Raw genomic sequence first — 17,727 nt, forward strand, 5'->3', positions numbered from 1 at the left:
TTTACATTGACTGAAGATAGACAGTACAAATCTCAGAAGTCAAATTGAGTCATTATATGTCCTAAACAGCAGATCCCAGGATGATCCCTTACAGTACTTGTATTTCCTGTATTTAAAATAAAACCTCCCCTCATTCAGGAGTCACTTCTAAACCACACAGGTGACTTTTTCTTTTTTATATACATACAGGAAATACAAGTATTGCAAGATTTCTTCTGGTCCCAAAAAAACCCTCTATGTACACTGCAAGGATTAAATGCTCATTAACATATAATCTAAAGGCAAATTTTATTTTTTTTTCTCTGTTGTTATGGAGGGATTAGAACACCTGTCAGGTTTTCTTTTTTGCATCCTGTGTCTCATGGTGAAGATAATCTCAAATTTTGGGTTGTCCACAGAACATTAAAAGAGGGGAAATCTTCCAACTAGTTCCAGTGTTAACCAGGGATTTCCCTCATTTTTGGTTGGGGAGGACTTCTTCTCTCATCATACCATTCCATAGTTCTGTCTATGGGAGCGGAAGTGAAGAGAAAACTCCCCAATGGGGAAATAGTGAAAATAAAGCTGCCAGGGGTAACATTCCCTTACTTTGCCCAAAATGAAAAAAAAAAAAAAAAAGGTTTGCCTTTGAACTCATGCACACAGCTCTCCTAGACACATTTACTCCTGCCAGAGATGTTTTGGCAGAGAAATTGGAGATGCTTGTAAATGCATGTAACGCGTTTTGGCGCTTCTGCATTAAAGTGGTTATAAACCCTCACATATATCCAGTGAAGTGACAGGCCCCAGGATATACACAGAGATAAAAAATCATCTTTCATAAGTTACTCCTGTGTATCTGCATTCCTCTATCTCTCTTTCGATATATACACACACACACACATATATATATATATATATATATATATATATATATATATGTGTGTGGTTGCAGGTTTTGCAATACAACCAGCAGTAGCAGCCATAGGAGTTGGTCAGTCTTTGAAAGACCGTATGATGCGAGTGGCCAAGACAGTTCCCTTCTCAAGTAGAGTCTGTGGAAGATCTGTCATATCTACCTCACACTTTATGTTTTGCAGCGGATGCTCTAACGGACTTCATAAGGCAAATGTCAGGATTTGCTCGGATATCAGTGCATATGCGCAGAATCCTTTGGTTAAAAAATTGGTCTACGGAATTACCATGTAAAAAATTACTGGCTGGCTTCCCTTTTCAGGGAGAATGCCTTTTTTGATGATGATCTGGATAAGTATATCCAAAAGATCTTAGGAGGGAAGAGCAAGGAAGGGTACAGTTCCTTTCTATTCCAAGCTCTACTTGGAATAGAAAGGAACTGTACAAAAAAGATGGTTCGCATCTTTCTCTCAAAGGAACAAATGTACTTAGTGAACAACTCCAAGAATTTGCGAAGGAGTATTTAAACTAGGAAGGGGGGGCAAAAGAGTGAAGATACAAGAGTCCAATTGCCCCCCAAAACAATGCCAGAACAGGTCAGAAGCACAGAGGTTAAGAAATGATAAGCTCAGAGTCCTGTCTACAAATGCTCGCAGTTTAGGTAAAAAAAATCAATGAACTTGGGTCAATAATGGCATCTGAGAATGTAGATTTAGTGGCTGTTACGGAGACATGGTTTAATGAAAGAAATGACTGGGACATAGCCATACCAGGGTACTCTTTATACAGAAGAGACAGAGAAGGCAAGAAAGGAGGAGGAGTGGCCCTGTATGTGAAAGATAGCATTAAATCTAACCTAATACAAGTTGGTGAGGCCAACATAGAGTCAGTTTGGGTTACGTTGCAGTTTGCTACTCATGCAGTAACTCGTGTAGGTGTGATATATAGACCACCTGGTCAAGTTAAAGAACTAGATGATCTACTAGTTGAAGAAATAGCTAAAATGACAATGAAAGGAGAAGTTATCATTATGGGAGATTTCAATCTTCCAGATATAAACTGGAAAACCAAAATAGCAAGTTCTACCAGGAGTACAGATATTCTAAATTCCCTACTGGGGTTGTCTCTGCAACAAGTGGTTGAGGAGCCAACCCGGAGGGAGGCCATTTTGGATTTGGTATTCACAAATGGGGATTCGGTATATGATGTCATTGTAGGCGAAACCTTGGGATCTAGTGATCACCAGTCAGTGTGGTTTAATATAAGAACTGTGAAAGAGTCTCACCACACAAAAACAAAAGTTTTAGATTTTAGAAAAACAGACTTTTCAAAAATGAAATGAGTCATAAATGAGTCCTTATCAGACTGGAATGGATTACATGGAGTCCAGGAGAAATGGGACTACTTAAAAGGTGCATTATTGAAGGCAACAGAAAATTGCATTAGACTTGTCAGTAAAAGCAAAAAAAGGAAGAGACCACTGTGGTACTCAGCAGAAGTGGCCCAAATCATTAAAAATAAAAAGCTAGCATTTTGTATTTATAAAAAAACCCAGAGCAATGAAGATATGGCAGAAAGAGGCCAAGCAAGTTATAAGAACTTCTAAAGCGCAGGCAGAAGAAAAACTAGCTCAGTCTATGAAAAAGGGGGATAAGACATTCTTCAGATATATAAATGAAAAAAGGAAATTAAAACAAGGAATAACTAAATTAAAAACAAAGGATGGAAGGTATGTAGAAGAGAATAAAGGGCTAGCCGACTGCCTTAATGAATACTTCTGTTCAGTTTTTACAGAAGAAAAAGAAGGAGAAGGACCTCCACTTGAAAGGATGACTAATGAATCGTTTGATGCATGTGTCTTTACAGAGGAAGACGTTCTAAGATTGCTGTCTAAAGTGAAGACAAATAAGTCACAGGGTCCTGATGAGATACACCCAAAATTATTAAAAGAGCTTAGTGGTGAGCTGGCAAAACCATTAACAGATTTATTTAACCAATCATTAGTAACAGGAATCGTCCCAGAAGATTGGAAATTGGCAAATGTCGTGCTGATTCACAAGAAAGGTAGTAGGGAGGAATCGAGCAACTATAGACCAGTGAGTCTGACATCAATAGTAGGCAAATTAATGGAAACCCTATTAAAGGATAGGATTGTGGAACATCTTCAATCCCATGGATTGCAAGATGAAAAACAACATGGGTTTACTTCAGGGAGATCATGTCAAACAAATCTTATAGATTTTTTTGACTGGGTGACTAAAATAATGGACGGTGGAGGTGCAGTAGACATTGCATATCTAGATTTTAGTAAGGCTTTTGACACTGTCCCACATAGAAGACTTATCAATAAACTGCAGTCATTGAGCATGGACTCCCATATTGTTGAGTGGATTAGGCAGTGGCTGAGTGACAGACAACAGAGGGTTGTAGTCAATGGAGAACATTCAGAACAAGGTCATGTTACCAGTGGGGTACCTCAGGGATCTGTACTGGGACCAATTTTGTTTAATATCTTCATAAGTGATATTGCAAAAGGCCTCAATGGTAAGGTTTGTCTTTTTGCTGATGACACAAATATATGTAACAGGGTTGATGTTCCTGGAGGGAAACGCCAAATGGAAAAGGATTTAGGAAAACTAGAAGAATGGTCAGAACTCTGGCAACTGAAATTCAATGTGGATAAGTGCAAGATAATGCACCTGGGGCGTAAAAACCCAAGGGCAGAATATAGAATATTTGACACAGTCCTGACCTCAGTATCTGAGGAAAGGGATTTAGGAGTAATTATTTCAGAAGACTGAAAGGTGGGAAGACAATGTAATAGAGCAGCATGAAATGCCAGCAGAATGCTTGGATGTATAGGGAGAGGTATAAGCAGTAGAAAGAGAGAAGTGCTTATGCCGCTGTACAGAACACTGGTGAGACCTCACTTGGAGTATTGTGCGCAGTACTGGAGGCCATATCTCCAGAAGGATATAGATACTCTAGAGAGAGTTCAGAGAAGAGCTACTAAACTAGTACATGGATTGCAGGAAAAAACTTACCAGGAAAGGTTAAAGGACCTTAACATGTATAGCTTGGAAGAAAGAAGAGACAGAGGGGATATGATAGAAACTTTTAAATACATAAAGGGAATCAACTCGGTAAAGGAGGAGAGCATATTTAAAAGAAGAAAAACTACCACAAGAGGACAACGTTTTAAATTAGAGGGGCAAATGTTTAAAAGTAATATGAGGAGGAAGTATTACTTCACTGAGAGAGTAGTGGATGCATGGAATAACCTTCCTGCAGAAGTGGTAGCTGCAAATACAGTGAAGGAGTTTAAGCATGCATGGGATAGGCATAAGGCTATCCTTCATATAAGATAGGGCCAGGGACTATTCATAGGATTCAGATATATTGGGCAGACTAGATGGGCCAAATGGTTCTTATCTGCCAACACATTCTATGTTTCTATGTAAGCAAGGGCAAGCGTCCTTTCAAAATCCCCACCACTCAATACTAGTGCTTCTGCTTCCAGACAGTGGCAACGGCCTCAACCATCTGGATCCAGAACCAAGCCTTCAGGGCAGGGTCAGAAAAATCCCTGGGCCCAGAAATCAGCCAAGTCTTTTACTAAGGCCTCTCTGTGAAGAGGCGCCCTCACATCTCCGCCATTTCACAGGGGTACAAACTGGAATTTTGGGTGCTCCCATATCCCCGGTTTAGAAGGTCAAGTTTACCAACAGATCCCCTAAAAAGAAGGTCTCTCTTTCTGGCATTGGACCAGCTGAAGGCTCAAAAAGTGATAATAGAGGTTTCAGAGGACGAAAAGTTCAAGGGTTATTACTCAAACCTGTTCATAGTCCCCAAACCAAAAACAGGGATGTGAGACCTATTCTGGATCCCAAAGTCAGGCAGGACATACTGAGGACCATGACTAAACAAGGCTACTTTCGCCGGTTATGAATGGGAACCATGGCTTGGGATGGTCTATGATTGAGCCATTCACTGCCCTGCCTCAATACTCCCTGGGATAATATTGAGTTTATCCCCCTACCGTTTGGCATATCTTCTATTAAGAGGACTAAAAGCAATGTTTTGATGCGTGCTTTCTAATGGCCAATGTAGCTGACTAAAGAATAAATGAGCTCCATTGCTATCTTCCCTCGCTTTCATTTAAAAACAAAATAAACATACATAGATACAGAGATTCCATTAATGCCATAACGGTACTTTGGGAGTGCGTCATACGCCTATCCAACTGATGAACTATCAAAAATACTACGAATATTTACAGCCACCACCTTACATTATTTATAGGGATTTGGTATCCTATCCTGCCAATACTATTTTTTGCATGCAGCGAGAAATATCGGTATTGCTCGGTCTCTTTGGCCCTGACGAAGCCTTATGCGAAACGCATTGGCTCATTGGGACCCTCAAACCGAATGTCAGAGACTCCTTGCGTCAACATCAGCTTGAAGCATGTACTTCTCCCGCTATAGGGAATATATTTCTGTACTGCGTTTTTTATTCTTGTGGTGAATATATGGGGGACCCCTTTTTCTTTGTCCCTCATCTATACACATTTTTTTATATGTACTAATAAATTGATTTATTTTATATAGTTGTATTCTGGTTTTCCTTCTCCCAATTGGCCTTATAAACCCCTACTTTCTCTTTATTCTTGGTTTTGTTTAATAATTTTGGGGCACGGGCCGGCCTACACAGTAATTTTTCTCAATATTTTGTGTGGCCACCATTATTTTCCGGCACTGCCTTAACCCTTTGGGCATGGAGTTAACCAGAGTTTCACAGGTTGCCACCGGAGTCCTCTTCCACTCCTCCATGGCGACATCACAGAGCTGGTGGATGATGGAGACCTCACGCTCCTTCACCTTCCGTTTGAGGATGCCCCACAGATGCTCAACTAAGATGCTCACAGAACTAGCTCATTATGTAATACTTAGCTTAGAACGAAGCCCCCGCAGCGGCGTCCGCACATCTGTGTCACTTCAGGGTTCGCAGGCTCCGGCACTGTGATTTGCGACAACCCCCATTCACAGCACCGAGCTCAGAAGGAATGGCACCGGTGGCCATTCTTTCAGAGCGCATGCACCAGTGATGTCACTGGCTGCATGTCAAGTAAATATCTCCTAAACAGTATATATGTTTAGGAGATATTTACGCTACCTATAGGTAAGCCTTATTATAGGCTTGCCTATGGGTAAATGTTTGCAGAGGAACTTTACTTCCTCTAACAAAATATGTCTAAAAAGAGATGCAATTCATAATCTTTACTCAAACCCCTGTGATAAATAGTATCTAGTTGTGAAATCCAACTTCCACACTTCCCTGTGTTGCAACTTTAACTTCCTGTTTCTCCCTCTCTATAGTCGTGGTATGTGGTCAATTACCATTCATCTCAACTGGGCTACAGTTAAATATAAGCAAAATGCTTAGCAACTGGTAACTCAGACTGTGGGGAAAGAATAGAAGATGTGTGTTGGGATACCCTATACTTGATTTTTTGACTGGTCTCTCCCACATAATATAATCTACACTGACATTAAGGGTCAGTTATCACCATAGAAACGCAGTCCAGATCCTTTCCGGATGCTTTAATGCATGTGCGTTTTTGGTGTGTTCCAGTGCATTTTCCCCTTTTTTCTTAACCTTAGGTAAGGACATGTGTGTTCCAGTGTGCGTTTTTGGTGCATTTAGACTGGAACGTGGTAAAAACGCACTGGAACACACATGTCCTTGTTTAAGGTTAAAAAAAATGCACTGGATTGCATCAAAAACACGCCAAAAACACACATGCAGAAAAGTGTCTGGAACGCATCCGGACTGAGTTTCCATAGTGTAAACGGACTCCTTAAGGATATAAATCACATATGCACTCTGACATGTATAAAATTACTTAATGTCAATTAGAGCTGCACACTTAATTGTTAAAAGATTGTGATCTCGATTTGACCCCCCCATACGATCTTAAAGCGGAGTTCCACCCTGGAATTTTTTTTTTTTTTTTTTTTAAATACCCCCGGGACAGTCAAGGCTAGTGCATTCCACAATGGCTAGCCTCTGATCTGTCCCGGGTTGCACTTACCTGTTAGGACAAATACTTACCTTGAAAAAGTGTTGTCCAGCGCTGCCATCTCAGATGTGGACAGCTTGAAGCCAGCACGATCCTCTTCCGCCTTCTTCGGTCCCACGATGCCCTGCGCCGGCCCCGCCGTCACTTCCGGGCGCGCCCAGAAGCTGTTTAGAAGGGGATGACGCGCGCGCCCCGGAACTGACGTCGGGGGCGGTGCAGGCGCAATGATTCCTGGGAGCGATGACGTTCAGCTCCCAGGAATCATTGCAGAGCCAGGAAGTGACGACGGGCCGCGGCCAAGGAAGGAGGAAGAATTAAGTAAGGTAAGTTTTTTTTCTACGCTACGAGGTAAGTAAAAAAAAAAAAAAAATGCGATTAGCCATTTGTTTTTCAGGTGACCCGGAGCGAGAAGATGGAGGTAAGTATAAAATTAGGGTGGAACTCCACTTTAATCCAGCATTGCCATGATTCATGTAAAAAGTGCAGCACATTTCCCCTGCTCACAGCTGTCAAAATGTTCATCAACAACATTGCTCAGAGCAGAAAGGGACAGATAAAAAGAAACATTGAATCTTCTTGTCCTACTGTTTATTAATGTACAGATGAAAGGGTTGAACTTTTGTCTGCAAATAAAGTCAGTTTAAAGCAACCTTGTCAAGTAAAAAAAACCCTTATTAACCCCCTTCATTTACTCTAATCAGCCTTCTTAACTCATTCTTCTCCATTCAATCATTTTCCTGATAATTTTTTTTTTTTTTTTTTTTATTTACTTCTATTTTATAAACTATTATCCACTTAAATACAGGGTACTTATACCCCTTACCTGCCCAGACCAATTTGCAGCTTTCAGTGCTCTCACACTTTGAATGACAATTACTTAGTCATCCTATATTGTACCCAAACACATTTTTTATCATAATTTTTTTTCACACAAATAGAGCTTTCTTTCGGTGGTTATCACTACTGGGTTTTTAATTGTTTGACATAGAAGTGAAAAAAAAAAAAGAACAAACATTTAGAAAAAAAAAAAAAAGAAAATTTACAAAATAAGTAATTTTTCTTCATACATTTGGGCCAATTTGTTTACTGCTACATAGCTTTGGTAAAAAAAAAAAAAAAAATAGCCCAAAATAGTGTTTATTATTTAGTCTGTTGGAAAGTTAAGGCCCGTACACACGAGTGGAAATTCGGCTGGGAATTTTCGTCCGACGACCGATCTGCCGATTTTCAGCTTGTTAGTATGATGCTTCCGACAACCGACTGACTTTTCGGCCGAAAAAATCCTGGTGTGCAGGCTATAAAATTTTTGTCGACCGTCAAAACACGGCCGATTTTCGTCTCATTAGTACAGATTTCGATGGGGAAAAATCTTATGAGCAAGACTAGGCATGCTCAGAGAAGAAAGAACACAAAGAAAGCAATCCAACACATGACATCACTTCTGAAGTAGAATTCTGTCGTGCGGGAAAATTCGTGTGCAGTCTAGAGCACATTTCAACCAACAGACACCACTCTGGACAAAAGACGGACGACCGGTCGGCGGAAATTTGTTGCGTGTGTACGAGGCAAGAGTGCCAGTGTGAATGAGTCCTAAGGCTAGCTTCTAGGGTTACACAGATACTGGTATCAGTGCCGTTACTAAGCATTTGCAGAAGTGATGGTTCTCGTGCAAATGTTCCAAAACTTGAAACTGATCATTTTAGACTCGGCTCTTACAATGTAAAAAAAAAAAAAGCCGGCAATTAGCGGTTGTAAGCGGGGCGGTTGTGAGCAGGGCCACTGCGTCATTACCTAATTATGACTTTTTCAGCTGTCAGTGAGGTTCCCCTGTTTACAGTTGAAGTGTAAAAAAAGTCCCAACTGGGGCTGTAAAGAAAAAACAAAAAAAAGGCAGCCGGGCAATGTTTATCAACAACATTGCCCAGTCGCTGAAACAGAAAGAAAAAGAAACAATGTTTCTTTTTATGTATCTTTCTGTTTATTCATCTACAGATGAAAGAGATGAACTTCAATCTGCAGATGAAGTCAGTTTAAAGGATAAGTTAAGTTTAAAAAAAAAAATAATAATAATAAACGCACATTTTTTTGTAGGAAAAAAAATGTGCATTTATTATTTTTGTAGTAGGCACCTGGAAAACATTGCATCAGCGATCAGCAGATCACTGATGCCATGCAGATCTCCTGCACACTGGCAGTGTATTTACCCAAACATCCTGTAGGAGGTAAGCTGATACTCCCTGACAGTAAAACTCAATGAACTACCACAGCGCTCCACAAAGCCGGGATAGTTCATTGAGAACTACAAGCTGACAGCCGCTAAGTAGCTTGTAGCTCTGTGTGTCTGAATGACGGAGCCACACTGTGGACGGAGCCACACTGTTTTCAAACAGTGACAGCTAGTGCGGGGAACTTCTCCCTGTAGTGCTGCCACAGGGAGTGAAGGCAGTGGGCAGCGGCTGCAGCTCTGGGAACATGTTACAGGTTCCACTCTAAGGCCTCATGCACACTGGACGTTTTTGGAGCTGCTGTTAGCAGCGTCAGATGTTTTTTTTTTGCAGCTGCAGAATGCCCATCCATGTTATTCTATGGCCTCATGCACACATAGAGCTTTTAGGAGCTCCAAGTGGCATAGGCGTTTTACAGCTCCAAAAAAAAAAAAACCCAGGAACTGTGCATTCTGGAGCTGCAGCGTCAAGCTGTAAAAACGTCTGACGCTGCTAAAGGCTGAAAAACGTGGCTTAACGTGCTTTAAGCCACGTTATACGGTTTTTTTTTTCTTCCATTCAAAATCAATGGTTCCCTATGGGAGCCTATTGATTTGAATGGAAGTCGCACCGCAGGTCGGATCAGGGTGATCCGACTTGCGGCGCGACTTGCGCTGTGAGAATCTTGAGGGGGAACTCCACGCCAAAATGGGGAAAAAAACGGGGTGGGGTTCCCCCCAGGTTCCAAACCAGGCCCTTATCCAAGCATGCAGCCCGGCATACAAGTAAGGGGGAGGGGACGAGCGAGCGGCCCCACCCCCCCTGGATCATACCAGGCCACACGCCCTCAACATGGGGGGGGTGTGGGTGCTTTGGGGCAGGGGGGGCTCTGCACCCCCCACCTCAAAGCACCTTGCCCCCATGTTGATGAGGACAAGGGCCTCATCCCCACAACCCTGGCCAGTGGTTGTGGGGGTTTGCGGGCAATAAATAAAAGTTTGTTTTTTATTAAATGTTATTGTTTAACCCCTTATTAAAGCTTAATTTACTCTAATAAGCCTTAAATAACTCCTTATTCCCCTTCTCCATTTAAATTATTTTTTTCCTGTTGTATTTTTTTTTTTTTTTTTACTTCTATATTATAAATTATTAACAATTAAAAAAATTTTGTTTGCTTTGTTTGTTAATATTTTTACACGCTTCACAGTGAAAAAAATCGCAACATTTAGTGCCGGTTCACACTAATACGACTTGTCAGGCGACTTGGTCAGCCTGGCAAGTCGTGCACCGTCGCGGTCATTGAGTAGTACAGGACCAGTTCTAATAGGAGCGACACAAGTCGCTCCGACTTAGAAAAAGGGTCCTGTACTACTTCGGGGCGACCTGGAGGTGACTTGCATTGACATAAATTTTATGAAGTCCGTGCAAGTCGCGCCGAAGTCGCGCTGCACGCGACTTCACAGGTCGCCCCCTAAGTCGGAGCGACCTAGTGTGAACTTTTCAATGCTTTGTACCATTGCTGACAGCTAAAGTGTAAACAAATTAGTTGCAGTATGTATTGGCAAGTACTAAAAAAAAAAAAAAAAAGTATTGTGCATCCCTACTAGCGTTTCACCTTTGTGTGCTAACCACTTCCCCCAGGTTGACGTCCTATGACGTTGGGGACTTCAAGTTTAAATATCTGAATGATGACTGCAGCTACAGGCATCATTCCGATATCTTTTTTTTAGCGGGCGATTCCCTGCAATATAAAAGCCATCATAGTTGCTTGATTGCTTTTACAGGCGGCGAGAGGGGATGCCCCCCATTACGCAGCTCTCCGGTGCTTCTCTGTTCTCACCTGTGTTTGGGAGCCAGAGAATAAATCCGCCGGCGGCAGCCTATTATAAAGCTGGCCATAGACCAGATGGTCCCCGGCCATCTCTATGACTCTCAGAGGCCGGAAGCGGTCATTTCTGGCACCAGCAGATGTACACAGTGGGATTTTTTTTTTGTGCGATCAATTTTTTTTGGGCTTTCTAGAGAAGAGATCAGGGGACCTAAGGGTCCTTTCACACGGCCGCTCCGCTGCTTTCCGTGTGTCCGCAAATCATCCTATTTTTTTGCGGATGATTTGCGGACATCAATGTAAGTGAATGGCACTGCGGATGTCAGCGGAATACCATCCGCTGACATCCGATTTTCCTCCTTTCAGTTCTGTTCCGTTTTTTGGAACGGAACAGAACCCCATTTTTCCATCCGTGTAAAAAACGGAAAGGAAGGAAAATCGGATGTCAGCGGTGTCATCCGCTGACATCCGCAGTGCCATATACTTACATTAAGGTCCGCATATCATCCGCAAACGGATAGGATGATATGCGGGCACACGGAGCGGATGACAGAAATGTCATCCGCTCCGTGGAAAAAAAAAAAAAAAAGTCCCGCAGCGGAGCTCTCACACGGAGCGGCCGTGTGAAAGGAGCCTAAGAGACCTCATATCTCCCTGTAAAGAGTACCTGTCATGCCCTATTTCTATTACTAGGGGTGTTTACATTCCTTGTAAAAGGAAAAAAAAGGGATGAAAAAATAAACAAAATTAAAGGGAAAGTGTGAATAAAAAATATGTTTTTTTTAAAGCACCCCCAACACTTTGTGCTCGCATGCATACGTAAAACGGCATTCAAACCATACAGGTAAGGTATTGCTGCGATCATTAGAGCCAGAGCAATAATTCTAGCACTAGACCTTCTCTGTAACTCTAAACTTGTAAGCTGTAAAAGTGTTTAAAACATTGAACATGGAGATTTTTAATTACTGAAGTTTGGCGCCATTCCACGAGTTAGCGCAATTTTAAAGCTTGGCATGTTATGTATCTATTTACTCAGTATTACCTCATTTTTCACTTTATGCAAAAAAAAATTGGGGTAAATATTTGTGCTTTGTTTTTTTTCTAATTCATGAAAGTGTTTTTCCAAAAAAAAAAAAAAAAAAAAACCACATTCGAAAACGTGCCGTGTATATACCGTGTGACATAAAAAATTGCAACGACTGCAGTTTTATTCCCTAGGGTCACTGCTAAAAAAAAAGAAAAAAATTGATATATATATATATTTGGGGGTTCTGGGTAATTTTCTAGCAAAAAAAAAAAAATGATGATTTGTAGCGGAGAAAAGTGTCAGAATTGGGTGGCAAGTAGTTAAAGCATGCATGGTTTTGCAAACATCAATGTGCACTTCGTTCAAAATGAATCGACCTGCACACACCTTAGTGCAGTGATGGCGAACCTTGGCACCCCAGATGTTTTGGAACTACATTTCCCATGATGCTTATGCACTCTGCAGTGTAGTTGAGTATCATGGGAAATGTAGTTTCAAAACATCTGGGGTTGCAAGGTTCACACCATCACTGTGTGGTTCAGAACTTGGACAGCAGTGCATTTCTGGGTACCTCTAGCAGCAAGGTGCATTGGGGGTGCCATTCAGAATAAATGGCACCACATCGCACCATTGCAAGTAGTGTGCGGTGCCACACAGCAATGCGCCATGAGCGTGCATATTCGCTTAATGTTACGTAGTTAACAAGGTGTAAAGCTGATTCCAAAGGGGCGATTCTCCTCTAGACACAAATCACCAGTGGCGGGATTTGTTAAGAAGGCTGCCTGTGTGTCTCTATGGAATCACTCCCTCTGTGGCCAGATACTGCGAAATGTCACTGGCCCATTCATTGATGACTTTTTGTTTGCCAACGGTGTAAACGACATCTTGCTACAAGGGTAGCAACTCACAGGCAACCTCCTAGCGGTCCCGCCATTGCTGATTTTGACACATTTTTAGCAGCAGTCTCCCATCCATAATCAGCCCAGGGCCCCCCTGACAGCAAATCCCACACTAATGCAGATCTGCCACCTTTACCACAATAATAGTCAGTGATCCTGCCAAGAAGATGCCCTGTGTGTACAGAGTACTGACTCCCAGCCTGTGTTTACATTTGGTGACAGGGACTCTTTAACGTAAAAGTCTGCCATGCAGCAAGCTATAACCCACACACTGAACTCTCACACCAGTACATGTCCCCCTCCTGTATACAAGACGTCACAGGCTCCAGCTGACATGCACTCTGTTATTGATGTGTACCCAGCATTCAGGTGTCTCTTACCGCTTGCAGACAATTCTCTGCTGTCTTCTTCTTCCTGGTAACAGGCCCTTGACAAGCCCCGGGGTTTCCCAGCCACACTGAGAAAGGTGGGGGGATTGTGAGGGATGGGAGCAGAGGGCACCTCCGCCGCACCCACCACAACACAAAGGGGGAGGGAACAGCTAACACACAGCGGACGCAACGCTGATGACGCCAGACTCCTGGCTAGGCGACTGAATGGGCAGAAGTGCGGTGCGGAAGTCGCACGTGGTCGCGTTTAGATGACGTTGCGGCACAGCATTGGAGGAAGGGTTTAGAGCTGCGGCATGGCTTCGGTGGTACTGAGTGAAGCGGAGAAGGTTTACGTTGTGCACGGGGTACAGGTATGACCTCCTGAGGGAAGTCTGCTGTGTTCACACTTTAATGAAAGTTCAATAAGACTTTATAAATGGTTTCAGTGACTGTATGGATAGCATTGGTGTTACAGTGTTACTGAACCCAGGAGCGCCTGCATCACTATATCTGCTCTATAGTTTTAGTAAATATAAACTGCTATATACCCTTTTCACATCAGCAGTATATAGCAGACTTGTGACTCTTATCAGTGTCTGGTTACAGCTTGTAGAAGGAGTTTTCATTCTCCTCTGACTTTCCTATGAGTCTGCATGACCCCTGACCCTCTGTCTGGACAGTGCTGATTGGCCCTGTGCTCATCACATGCACTCTCCAAGAAAAAAACAAACTTTCTAGCAATACACCCCAAACTGAGCATGTGCAGAGTGACACCAAGGCTCTATTAGGAGATGGATTGGAGACAGTAAAAGAAGGGGAGGATCAGAGAAGACAGGATCAAACACAATGTAGAGGTGAAATAACAATCATGCTTTACTGCATATACAGACTGATTTTACTGTTGTGGCTTTAGTAACACTTTAACCACTTGCCAAACAGCCACTGTAGATTTACTGTGCCAGGTCGGCGCTGTTCTGCGAAACGACGTACCCGTACGTCGCTTCGCAGGACCGCTAGCGGGGGCTCACGCGCTTACTGGCCACAGGGGGAGCCAATCAGCGGGTCTAGTGGCCGCGATCGCCGTTGTAAACACGGCAGACGGCTGTTCTGTCAGTAATGAACACAGGGATCCTGTGTTCCTCTTATTTAGGAACACAGGTCTCTGTGTTCATGCAGCAAGCCCCCCCCCCCACAGTTAGATAGCATCCCCTAGGGACACATTTAACCCTTTGATTGCCCCTGCTGTTAACCCCTTCCCTGTCAGTGTTATTTGTACAGTAACAGTGCATATTTTTAGCACTGATTACTGTAGTAATGTCACTGGTCCCCCCAAAAGTGTCAAATGTCAGTTAGGTGTCCGATCTGTCCGCCACAATGTCGCAGTCCCGCTAAAAATTGCTGATTGCTGCCGTTACTAGTAAAATAAATAAAAATGACATATATCTTTACCCTAGTTTGAAAGGGGGATAACTTTTGCGCAAACCAATCAATATACTCTTAATGGGATTTTTTTTTTTCTCCAAAAATATTTAGCAGAATACAAGTTGACCTAAAATGATGAAAAATTTAGATTTTTCATTTTTTTTTTTTTTATTGGGAATGTTCTATAGCAGAAAGTAAAAAATATTGCTATTTGTTTATAGCGCAAAAAAATAAAAATCGCAGAAGTGATTAAATACCACCAAAAGAAAGCTCTATTTTGGGTACAGCATCCCACAACCGTGCAATTGTCAGTTAAAGTAATGCAGTGCCGTGTCGCAAAAAATGGCCTGGTCATTAGGGGTGCCCAGAAGTGGTAATGAAAGGAATTCTGTACTATAGAAATACAGGGCCTGTGAGGTTCCGAAACTATGTAACAATGTGATCCATGAATAAAGCTTTGGAGTTGGACCCGCTCTGGAGATCCATGGTGTGCTGGGGACATGTTCCTGCTCTGTTTCTAGCTGTAGCGCTCCCTGTCACTAGCATGGAGCAAGCACAAAAAATAAAATGTTTGCATGCTTGTTCAGGCAGGGTTGGTTGGCATGCAAAGTACTGGAGCTAGTGGATCAAAATGACAGCCAGACAGCAGCCTGCATATCCCCTTCGTACAAGGTATTTCACTCCTTCCTGCCCAGGTTGGCTTTCAGCACTGCGCAGTCATGCAGCACTATACCCATATGACATTTTTATCATTTAATCGCAAATGGAGCTTTCTTTTGGTGGTATTTTGTCACCGCTGAAATTTTTTTCTATAAATAAATTTAAAATATTTAAAATATATTAAAATTTGAATTTCTGTTATATTATTTTGCAAATAAATAATCTTTTTTTTTTTTCCATAAATTCAAAATGTAATATTAGGTTTCCTTGGTGAAAATAACCCAAATTAGTGTATATTTTTTAGTCTGTAGGAAGAATAGCATCTACAAACTGTGTGTGTGTGTGTGTGTGTGTGTGTGTGTGTGTGTGTGTGTGTGTGTGTGTTATGAAAATCAATCGATCTTGATATACTGTCCTATTTGTTGAGGCCTGAAAATGCCAGGATGGTAAATGCCCCCCAAATGATCCCTTTTTGGAAAGTAGGCAGTCAAAGGTATTTAGTAAGCGGCATGGTGAATATTTTGTCACAATTTTTGGAACATGAAGTTAAAAAAACAATTTTTTTTTTTTTTGCACCATATAACTAGTGTGGCGATTATCAGGAACACTGACTGGTGATAGTATTTTTTGTCAATTATTAAAGCGGTAGTATACTAAAAAATCAAGAAAAAAAAAAAAACCCTGCAAGACAAAGGCATAATGAGCTAGTATGCATCGCATACTAGCTCATTATGAAATACTTACCTTAAAACGAAGCCCCGACTTGGACCCCCCCAAACACCGCTGTGGGAGCTGACATGATCCCTCAGCGTTTCTTCTGGGTTCGGCGGCTCCGGCGCTGTGAGTGGCCGGAGCCGTGATGACGTCACGCGCGCGGGAGTCATTTTCCGGCAATTCCCGGCTTATTATAGGCTTACCTGTAGTTAAGTCACAAAAAGCGGTATACTACCGCTTTAAAATATTTTCTTTCTTTATTACTTTTTTTTTTTTTTTTTTTTAACATGCTATGACCAGAGCAATACAGTATTAACACAGTAACACTGTACTACCCTGGGTAGGGGATCAGGGTTTTTTTTTTGTTACACATTATGATTGCTTATAACAGTGAATTTCACTGTTATAAGCAACCATTTTTTTGAATGAAATTATTTATTCAGTGTTACGATTGTAATTGCCTGGGATTGGCCATAGCTAATCACTTTGCACAGATGGGCTGTGATTGGCCTTGTCTGTACCATGTAATCACTGTGACCAATCCAAGATCAACACAATAGTACACAATAAATGGCATGAATAGAAGCCATCCATTATGTACAGTTGTCATGGGTTCTGCTGTGATTGGTCACAGCGATCACATGGTATTGGCAGCGGGCCAATACACTAATCTGTCATCCGCTGTGTCCGATGTAACAGCTGCTGTCACAGCGTGGCCCGATCCTGGGAGGACATTCTAGGAAGTCCACCCACAATGAGAGGGCTTTGGCCGGCCGTCATTTTGCTATAGGCTGGGCCATAAGCGGATAAAGCACAACTTGAATAGGGTAAGGGAGGGTTATAACCCCTGTCAGTTTTTTTTTTTTTTTTTTAATTATTTTTTTTTGCCATCTGAGTCCCATTGGAAAGCTTTCCCTTCACATCCGGTCCTATAGCCAATAGAGGTAGTGAGAGGAAATCCCTCTAAGGTGGGGGAATCCCTGGTTGTCGCCGGGATAACCGGAACTAGTGTCCCTCTATTACTGTTCTAGGCACAACGCAAAATTTGGGACTTACGCTCTTGGTGATCATGGCAATTAGGACAAATCGAGAGAATGAATCTCCCTAACGAAGACATAGAGCAATAAAAAACTTGAAGAACACATAGTGTGTCACAGTAGGTTCTTCTGACAACCCCAAAGTGGTGCCCTCTACCCCCCCCCCAATAGCCGTGTCCTCTGCCCATTTATCATCACAATCCCCCCCCCCCCCACCTTCTGGGGGAGGTAGGCAGCCGTGGTCACAATCCACCTTTCGGTTCCCTGCAGTCGGCAGCTTGCTGACCAGCAGAGGTGGATCCTGACCACGGCTCTGCCTCCCCCCAGCCAGGGGGAGGGAGATTGTGATGAGAAATGGACAGAGGAGACGGCTGAGGGGACAGCGGAGTACCATATGATAGCTGTTGGCCAATTACAGCATTACAAAAGTAAACAATGAAATGAAAACCATTTATTACAGTTCAAACGATTGCTGTTACAGATAACATCACTGTAACAGCAATTAAAGTGTCACTTTGACTAATCTGATGACAGTAAAAAAAAAAAAAAAAAAAAAAAAGTAATTTTTTTTTTTTTTCTTACATAATGT

General features: G+C 42.2%; 2 protein-coding genes across 3 annotated transcripts in view; one reads left to right on the forward strand and one right to left on the reverse strand.

Annotated features, from left to right (window-relative positions):
* The window catches only part of ZDHHC3 (zDHHC palmitoyltransferase 3), a 110,882-nt gene extending 97,412 nt beyond the window's left edge, over positions 1–13,470 (reverse strand). The window contains exon 1 of one of the 2 annotated variants that reach the window (XM_082258158.1): positions 13,315–13,470. The gene's annotated coding sequence lies outside the window, so the exon portion shown is untranslated. The remainder of the gene's footprint in view (positions 1–13,314) is intronic. The other variant, XM_082258163.1, reaches the window with a different exon arrangement.
* Positions 13,471–13,475: 5 nt separating this feature from the next.
* The window catches only part of EXOSC7 (exosome component 7), a 56,541-nt gene continuing 52,289 nt past the window's right edge, over positions 13,476–17,727 (forward strand). Inside the window, exon 1 of the mRNA XM_082258164.1 lies at positions 13,476–13,676. Within this exon, the coding sequence (XP_082114290.1) occupies positions 13,620–13,676 (57 nt within the window). The 5' untranslated portion in view covers positions 13,476–13,619. The remainder of the gene's footprint in view (positions 13,677–17,727) is intronic.

This window comes from Pelophylax lessonae, assembly GCF_965119305.1.
Source record: "Pelophylax lessonae genome assembly, chromosome: 5".
Taxonomy (NCBI): Eukaryota; Metazoa; Chordata; class Amphibia; order Anura; family Ranidae; genus Pelophylax; species Pelophylax lessonae.